General features: G+C 41.1%; 1 protein-coding gene across 1 annotated transcript; it reads right to left on the bottom strand.

Annotated features, from left to right (window-relative positions):
* Positions 1–348: 348 nt before the first annotated feature.
* On the bottom strand, positions 349–4,684 carry gpr185b (G protein-coupled receptor 185 b). The gene is made up of 2 exons (XM_079604786.1): positions 4,427–4,684; positions 349–3,567 (listed from the first exon to the last, which is right to left on the bottom strand). The coding sequence occupies exon 2, from the start codon at positions 3,563–3,565 to the stop codon at positions 2,567–2,569; it is 999 nt and encodes a 332-aa protein (XP_079460912.1). The 5' UTR covers positions 3,566–3,567; positions 4,427–4,684; the 3' UTR covers positions 349–2,566.
* Positions 4,685–10,023: the final 5,339 nt, after the last annotated feature.

Below are 10,023 nucleotides of genomic sequence, written 5' to 3'. Positions count from 1 at the left end.
ATATCGGCCGACAACGATATGGTGGCTGATATATCGTGCATCCCTAGTTAAAACTATCCGCTACTAAACAAACGATATCTTGTCTGTCATCAGTAGTCAAGCTGCCTATAATCTGGGCACAAAGCTGTATTTGGACCACTGCAGGTTTGAAGGTGAATGGTACTGTGACTGTCGACACAGATGATGTTACAAACCATAATCCTTGTTTTTACTGATCTGATTAATGCATTAACTCAGTAAGACACTAGTACGTGAAATTATGGCACTTTCTGCCTTGTCAACACTCTTGTCAACACTTTTTGTTTCATGTGTTTGTTTTTTGTTTCGTTTTTTCCGTTTTTGCTTTTTCTAGGAAACCATTGATAAGAATACAGGTACTGAACACGCGCACATATACACACACACCAAAACGACATCATAAAACTCATGCCCTGATGTGTATAAAAATATACGTTTTCATACAGCATTGCATAAGAAAAATAACCGCTGCACCCCTGTACAAACTGAATCTATGGCATCCAATTGAGTACATTGTAGTGGAGATACATTACATAACGATAGAGATTTTCTGAAAAACATTGATATCTGCCAGGTGTCGTGTATTATAAGGGGTGGGTTATTTTTTTATAAGTGGGCACAGTGTGACAGGTCACTGAACCCCACTCCTGACATAAGTGAGTGGTGTATAAACAAATGGTCCGCTCACTCTCGCACACAGACACACAACCATTTAGGCGTATCACACAATCGCACAAAAAAAAATCACTGGAGAATTGTTCCACAGTGTCCAGACTGTGAAATAACTCCATGTAGAAGTCCATCAGGTTTTTGTACAGGTCACTAAGAGTATTGAGGTTAGTCAGAGGGCATCTGGATGGGCTCTCAAGGCCAACTTTGAATACTTGTTCTACAATGTGAAAGCGCATCCTAGAAAACAGTACATTTGATTTAAAGAGCTGAAACACTCTGGTCTCACTAACCTATTCTCAGAATCGTTTTATCATGTTCAAGTCAGGAAGTAAAATTAGCTCTGTTGATGGCCTCATTGTGATTGTAGCTCTGTCGATGAACGGTACATGCTGATTCATTATTGCAGAAGAGAAACGGTAAGGCCTAAATTAAGATTCTTTGCTGCAAATGAGGGGTCGTCAAAGAACAGCTGTGACATTCATTCCCCCCTCGAAAACGCAAGGCTTTGTTATGGTCATATTTCAAGCTCCACAAATATCTATGCATATAAAATATTACAATTAATCCTTTAGCTGTTAGTGGTTTCATTTGCGCCATTTTGAGAGTCATAGTGTTTCTCGGTTTTGTCTTTTGAGTTTCTTGTGTGTTTTTGGTTGTACAGCATAATATAAATCCAATTTGGCAGATTCAGTAATGTGTTTTTTGAAATCTCACATGCCATTTCAAGGCCTTTTGGGCTGAATCTTAACTTAAGTCCCTTCTGTCCCATTTTGGCCTAGTTATCTAAACTCTTAATAGGCCTGCATGTAGATCTATTTACACACAAGCCTGCCGCTAACACTGATGGAGTAATTGTGCAGTCTATACACACTCAGTTATATCTGATAATCGCTGGAATCATTTTGCTGTCCAGACCCAAATCTTTTGTCTCATTTAAGCATTCCTGTCCCAGTTGGTCTTTTGCAGAATTGCTTTGAAAGATGTTGTCTGCATCAAATTTACACCATTGTGGCTGACACCTCATTTCGCGCTTAAACTTTCATTAACCTGCCGTTATGCACCAAAACCAAAACGTGTGCTCGATAGATTCCAGAGACTATAAATGTGTGAAAATATGATTTGCTTCACGACTTTGTAGCAGCAGATATTTTGCTGTCATTAGGGACGTAATAAACCAATTCAGTATGTCTAAACAAACTGGCTTTTCCCAGGGAATCTTAAATTTATGAGATGAAGTTTCTCTGCAAATGACGTGTAGTAACAAATAAAAAGAGGTCTTTTTTTCTTGCATTATAATTTCAGTTAGTGAGATGATCTAAAATAAAAAAGTGATTTGATAAAACTGGCTATAAAGCGACAGATGCCAGAAGCGGTATAATTTTCACTCGCGGGACTGTGTTTTCTTTCTGTCATTCATACATTTTTAAGTGAACACGGATATAAGTGTTAGAGGCGGGTTTGCAAGGGAATAGCCTCATTGTATCTGCCACTGTCCGTGGTTCTGAAAGCACTCCCATAGCATGAACGTGTACATGAAAGCTGTTTACAGCTTTCTTCACACAAATCAGGTCGATTTTGTAATCATTTTTACTATTAATGGTGTTTTTTTAGATATATATTATATTGATATTTGTCACTGGGCCTGTACGACATACCTCAGATTATTCAGATCATGTCTACTATTTGATATTTTGTGACTGTGCATTAAAGACAAATGCAAATTATACATTTGCAGGTTGACATCTTGGATCTCAACAGCTACTGCACAACCCACAACGTTTGACTGGGATCCCATCAAGGGAAAACATCATATCATTAACACTGACACGGTACAAACCAATTATATGAGATAGACACAACTCATAGGTAGTCCGACCTATACATCGCTCGATGTCCTTGGCCGCAAGGAGAAGTTGGACGGCACGCATCCGCAGCAGGCTAGCCACAGGGATTTCTGGATGTCCGGATTTCTGTAAGCGTATATGATTGGGTTTATAACCGAGTTACAAGTCGCCGGCAGCACTGTTGCATACGTGTAGATCATTGGGTAGCTGGAGTCTGCCACGATCGAATACATAGCGAAGGGCATCCAACATGCGGCAAAGGTGCAGAGGATGACGGAGAGCGTGGATACACCTTTTGTGGTGGAAATGGCCATGAACTGGTGCTGAACAGCGATTTGCTGTGCGTGGCGGAAGGCAATCTTACAGATCTGTAGGTAAAGCTGCATCATGAGGGCAAACACCAGCAAGAACGTCACAGCGAGCACCACAGCATTGTTCTTGGTGACCGGCCGGCAGATACTGCAGCTGGCCTCGTCTCGGAGGCAGTTCCAGCCGAGCACTGGCATTAGGCCCAGGATGATGCACACCAGCCAGATGAGAACCACCACGACATAGGTGAATGTCACCGTGCGCTCTGTGTGGTAGGTCAGAGCGTTGTACAGGGACAAGTAGCGATCCACTGTGATGGCCAGGATGTTGAGCACTGATGCGGAGAAGGCGGCGATCAGCAAGCCGACGGAGATCAGAGTCGCAAACTCTTTGTTCAGCATATAGATGAAAACGAAGTTGAGAATGAGGCCAAGTCCTGCGAGCAGGTCCGCGAACGCGAGGCTCCCTATCAAAATGAACATGGGGGCTCTCAAGGTGGGCGTGTAGAAGAGGATGGCAATCACGATTGCATTCTCGCAGGAGATGAGCGTGCCTGTCACACACAGTGCAATGTCCCACGGGCTAACGGGAAGAGGCCTCAGCTCTGCCGTCCGCACCGGTGATGAGTTCCGCACATCCAGGATATTCCACGTGCCCGCCGTGGAGAGGGAAGAGGTGTTTTGAAGTTGGTTGCTCATTGCTGCTGCAAGAGAGTGAATCATAGCTGATGGTGGGGGGGAGGGGGTGAAAGAAAGAGAGAGAGAGAGAGAGAGAGAGAGAGAGAGAGAGAGAGAGAGGGGGGTGCGGTAGTGAAGATAAGAGAGAATGTGTATGTCAGTGGAAAGGCAGTGAAAATAGGATATCTGTCAAAAGAAATATGCCTGATGCCTCTGAACCCGATGACACAGTCTCTTGTTCTTAGGGCAGTCAATAAAATTACTAGGCTGAGTATGATATGCCTTTACAAAATTTGTCATTAGCTAGAATTTTTAGATTTTATAATTATTGCTGGCAAAGTGTTGATTTGTGGTTAATTAGAAATTAAATAGTCGTTGAGCACTTGCGAGGCGCAATTATCACATTTTGAACCACAAAAACAATGTTGCAAATTGCATCTGGACGAGCTGTAAATATGCAATATGTCGCTTAGTTTACTGCTGGATGTGCATTTCATTGGGAAAGGGCTATTAATCAAGCACCAGTCCCGACAAAACGCACGCACTTCACTTTGTTTCTATTTTTAGTAATTGTCTAAAAATAAGACGCGCCACCTCAGTGCTCGGGTCTCTTATGAAGGCATCGTGTATATGCTTCCAGAATCCACAATGATGCGCTTTTTCCTGACGCCATAGACGCAGACACATTTGAACTCGTTCGTTCATTCATAAATTTCCACCTCACCGACCTGGCTATATATAAACTGACCAAGAAAAGACTGCAAAGGACTCGGGGAGGTCAAGCCTCCGGCAATTTGTTTAAATACACTGGTGCCCGTTGAAAACCAATTATTGCAATTTAATGGCACGTTTAACTAAGACATATACATACAAAAGAAAGCACAAGTGCGCATCAGCATACGGTACCTCAGTGCCATGAAGCTGCAATGCCTTTTTCTCCCCCGAGCTCGCGCGCAGTCCGTGCCTGTCATACGAGAGGAGATGGAGATGAGAGGGGAGATGGAGGACCCAGAAAGAGACGAATAACAACATAAAAGAAGAACTAAAATGCGCTTTGTTTCACGTAGTTGAGTAAAACCGTCATCTTTGGCGGGTTAAGTCCTGTGGAAAAGCGAGGTGCCCGTCGGTTAACATGGCTAATTCTGTTGGTAGGACGATAGCTCTGCCTCGCTTGATATTCCCCCCATTGGACCTCAGCGATGATTCTCCCCTCTGACGTCAAGAGTCCTCACAACAGTCATGATCGAGTCTGTGAATCAGAGATGCTGTGGACGGAATATTAATAATAAAACACGTTCAAACAACAACACGAATCCCACTATAAGAGACAAGCGCGTCTCAGTCTGTGTCATTCCCCCGGTACCGGACCCATTGTCGCCGGCAACTGCTGCCGCTTTGCGCAAAGCAATTCAATTCTTTCTCCTTTTTTTCTCCAAGATTACCGACCACACCAAATTGTCCAGCTCACACAAAGGCAAAGCACCACTGTCTTTTGTTTTAAGTAACAAAATCTGTCTACTTTGCGCGTGTCTATGTTGTTATGCGTCTCCTTTTTATGACTTTCATGTGTTTTTTGCGGGATTTTACGCAACATATTGGAATTTGGCACCCGAAAATTCTAAAAGTATATATTTTTAATCGAGATGATTGTGTAACATCTCGATTCAGATTTCTAATTTAGTTGTTGTCTTTGTTTTATGAAGGATTGTAGTGGTAAGGATGAGTGTTCAGTGGCGCGCGTGCGTGCGTCTCCCACTATGAGGACACTTTCAAATACTCCAACAACAGATGTCTTTACAAGGCTGTTTATTTTTAGAAAGTCGCATTTCCTTAAATTGTGCATCTGATAGCAAATACTGGCAGACGGTTATGAGAATTAGTTTTGGAGCTGTAAATGGCATACAGGTTTTACCTGCTGTGACACTTGGGGCTGTTCTTATACCTCACAAAAACCTGTTAGTCACAACGTGCAAAAGAAAAACTGGACAAGGAACTGTACAGGATCAGACAAACAATGCATTGCAGGTGGCTTTTGTTTGTGTGCTGAAAATAGAGACATGGTGAGAAGGGAGGGCACTGAACTGTTTAAAGGAATGCTGTTTTCATTGCGTTTTCCCTGACAGACAATCTTATGAATAAGTAGTCGTGATCAGAATTACAATAAGTCTCAACATTGGTTGAGCATCGGCCCTGCAATGTCTATTCATTGATGGGAGCTCCCACCAATCCCCTTCACTCTCACTCCCCCATTCATCTTCTCTGCACAGCATTGTGGGTAAGCTATTACATCATCACTCTCTCACACCTTTCTCACAAGTATGCATGCACTGTTACAACAATAATCTACAACACCTTTCTGCATGATCGCACCCATATACACAAATTACCTGATACTCTTTACAAGTTGAACAAATTTGTATACATTTCGATGTCAATTAGCAATGCAGTTAAATCAATGCACACTGGTATTGGTATCTGGATAGACACAGGCCTATTTATTTGTCTCTTTAAAATCCACTTATTTAAATCAACTTGATTGGCCCTAGTAAGTTTCTTAGCTCTGTTTATCTTATTATTTGTAAGCAGCTACTGCCAACTACTCACTTTCTGTTAGACCATCTAAATAAACAAGTGCATGTCAATATAGTGCTTAAGTTGTCCTGAGATACTGTATTGATGATTAAATAAATGCATTGCAATCCCTCCATTCAGCTGAGAAGACTATTACTGAACCCATGTCGACCGCGCAAAAACCTGCTGACGCTTTCCAAACGCTGGAACTCGCTCGTCAGCAGATGCTGTAGCATTGTGTGCGCGGGTATGTGTGCATGTGACTGCCTCATCAAATGTATTTATCCGCTGTGAGCATGCCAGTGTGCTTCTATTCACTGTCTGTTTGAGAGCAGCAGCTTAAACACTCGCTGTGTGAAGGTTTTATTTACTGAGATTTTCTCAGTCGCAGCCCTCTCCAGTTTCAAACTGTTTTCAGTCTCCAGCGAGAGAGGCTCTTTAATGCAGCACTCTGCTTCTTCCAGGCTTCTTTCTGCTTCCTGTCTTAATGACACTGATGTGTATCTCTTGAGTGGGTGGAGCCAGTTACACCACCACAAAGTACAAAAAAAGGGAAGACGGCAATGAGAAATGGCACTGTTTTTGAGGTTTACACATTTTGAAAGCAAACAGTACTCATGGTCAAGGCCAAGGGTTTAATGCTCAAAGTTAGATATAGATAGATAGATAGATAGATAGATAGATAGATAGATAGATAGATAGATAGATAGATAGATAGATAGATAGATAGATAGATAGATAGATAGATAGATAGATGCACTGTAAAAAAATTGATGCGATTATTTATCACAACTTAAAATCCAACATTGTTTCAACTTTAAAAAGTATGTGTTCATGCTTGACTTAAAATATTAAGTTTAGTTAACTTTAGTTTAGTTTGGTTAAGTTGGATATTTAAGTTATCTGAACAAATTTTAAGTTGTTTTAACTAATCGCAGCCACATTTTTTACAGTGTGGATGGATGGATGGATACTGCTCTATCTAAACAATGGCACCTGTGATGCAAAACTATACTAATGGCTGATTAGAAAGGTCAATTATATAATTGTCTATGAAATGTCATTATTTAGCTTAGTTTCTGCGAAATGCTAAAATTTTGAGGTTTGTAATGTGCATTGAGCGGATAATAGCAGTTAATTGTAGTGCATATTGATTGATAGATGAGTTATTAGTAATTATGGGTGAAATGTGTCTAAAATGTCGCATGCAAGAAAGGTGGTGAAAAAAAAAGCTAGAAAGCTGTTTCCAGTCAAGATTTTAAGCAGCCTCCATAAGCTTTTCCTCCTTATCCATGTGTCAAACTGTAATCATTTCCTGTTTCAGAGAGAAGTGAGTGTGAGTGCATCAGATGGACGAAGAGAGCCAGAGAGAAGTGAGTGTGAGTGCATCAGATGGACGAAGAGAGCAAAGATGTGGATTTAATTCCATTTCGCGCTATAAGAAATTGATCTGAGTGTAACGGCCCGTTCACACCAAGAATGAGAACTGTATTAGCATCCGCACAAGTAGACGGTGTCGTTGTTTATTTTAAACAGGCACTGCCGTTAAGTGGTCTGTCACTTTAAATGCTGGAGCTCCTTTAAGCAGGATGGATTCTGATTTGATGTCAACCTTCTTATTGTACATTTGCTGGAAAAAAATGTTTTGAAAGTGATTCCGACAATATAGTTTCTCTGTCATTATCGTTATAGTTGTGGTGCGGACTCTGCCATTCTTTTTTATTCTTCAGTTCTTAGAACTTTATGGTCATCTTTATCATTATTGGAGTGAATGGACCTTTTTTTTTTTAAGAAAAAAATGCAGGACTTAATGACTGGAAAAAACATGCATACGTCACCAGAGGGAGAAGGGAATGTATGCAATATCCGAAATCATTGACCTTTTAAAATCATTACTAAGTGATGTTTTTTTTTGTATATATGTATATTTATTTGTATAGTCACAGAGTGTACAAAAAACAAAGTCATATGAGACACAGACATATTTTAACCGTATAAATACTGGGAACTATATTCTCTGAAGGCGAAGCACTGCTACTTGGGCGGAGTGATAACCGCAGCACCTGAGACGCGCCGTGGTGAGGAGCAGAGAGTTCGTTCAGAGCGCGTCTCAGGTGCTGCGGTTATCACTCCGCCCTATATTCAGGGGATATAGTTCCCAGTATTTACACGGTTAAAATATGTCTGTGTCTCATGTGACTTTGTTTTTTGTACACTCTGTGACTATACAAATCACAACATGTAAATAGGAAAATGTTTGCGTTATTTTGTCACTTATTTGGATTAGTATGCTAGCTGCAACCATTTACATCCAGTCTTTGTGCTAAGCTAGGCTAGCGGTGGGTGCGTCAAACAGACTTATAGCACGTACGGAGATGAAAAAGGTATGTATGGACTTATCTAACACTGGGGGATAAGGTGAATAGCCTAAAGTCCCAAAAAGTCGGAGTGTTCCTTTAAGTAAAAATACTGAAAGTTTTCTGTGAATGGAAGATTTAGGGTTAGGGGATAGAATATACAGTTTGTTCAGTATAAAAATCATTAGGTCTATGGAATGTCCCCATACAACAGGGAACCCCAATGTCTGTGTGTGTGTGAGTGTGAAAGAGAGAAGGAGAGAGAGAGAGCTTGCATTAATATCTGCCCCGAGCTGGTAATACCATGGGTCTAACTGGGTCAGTTTTCCCATCTAATAATGGCAGTATTATACATAGGTGCAGATAACTATTTATCACTCCTCTTCTTTCTTTTTCCATCCGATCTCTCTCTCACTTTTGTCGAGATCTGTTCTTCACTCGATGGGGTATTAGTCTGCAGCAGTAAACTCATGCCCAGTGGCAGTGGGGTCCGGCTGGCTTGCGTGAGCGGCAGGTTCCCATGTGTGAAGAGTAATCCCAAGGGGGGCAGAGACAAGTGTTAGCATCCACTCAGGATAGACTTTTCCACAGCTTTCACCCAAAGCCTCTCTGACTGATGAGAGCATGTCATTTCATATTAGCCCTAAGAGGGAGACAGCAGGGGTTTGGGCAATTGTGTATTTACGGAATGTGTGAAGATGATAGAGGAAGACGGAAGCTGATAGCGGGTCAGATGAGGCAAAAGCCAGCCAGAAAGAAAAGATAGTAGGGCTTAAGGGATGGAGTAGACTGAGCAATTTTGCTTCTTTTTTTTTTTTTTTTTACATTATTTTTATTTGAATTTTGCAAAATGATAAGCAATCATAAGGTACACGGCTTGTTTGGATTTTTACCTGCAATGAAATGGGGAGGGTTTTATTTGTCAGTGTTTAAAATATTTAACAGGGGAGGACTTAGTGATGCTAAAAGGGAAATCTTAAGAATTGGGTAATGATAACATTATGATGTACACAAAATTGATGATTTTTTTTATTGATTTTAATATATTTTTTTAAATGGATGTATTAATACCCAAATAATTTGTATCCAAATATTTTTGGAACCTATTGTCAGAATGACTTCTGTCAATCCATCATTTAGTCTGCTTTGAGGGGAACTATCTTCTGTGTATATTGTTGTTTTCCCATTTGGAAGTTTATTTTTCTATTTTCTCCTTAGATTTCACAACAACTTTTGGTGCGTTCAAGTCATGTCGGAAAGATCGTATATACAAGTCGAGCACACATGAACTCCACCACAAAGTTGTCTGTACGAGTTGGGGAGTGTCCGGGAGAAACATGGCGGAATACCACAGTACAAAGTGCACAAAATATGATAGCATTGTAATATAAATCAGGCGCAGCGTCAGTTCTGGCAGGTCACGTTAGTCAAGCACGCATCAGCTGATCCACGTCTACCTAGGAATACGACGCCTATCCCTGTATACATTATAAGCTCCTTCAGTATTATCAGCAGCTGTCGCGTTTCTCAGGAGCGAATTACCCTCCTTTATCCCTAGCTCCACCTCTCGCCCAT

Source organism: Phoxinus phoxinus (genome assembly GCF_949152265.1).
Source record: "Phoxinus phoxinus genome assembly, chromosome: 2".
Lineage (NCBI taxonomy): Eukaryota > Metazoa > Chordata > Actinopteri > Cypriniformes > Leuciscidae > Phoxinus > Phoxinus phoxinus.
Note: the sequence above shows the minus strand (reverse complement) of the source record. Positions and strands in the feature narration are given on the sequence as shown.

Coding starts and splice junctions, on each gene's coding strand:
- gpr185b (XM_079604786.1), bottom strand. CDS start 3,565: ATGATTCACTCTCTTGCAGCAGCAATGAGCAACCAACTTCAAAACACC.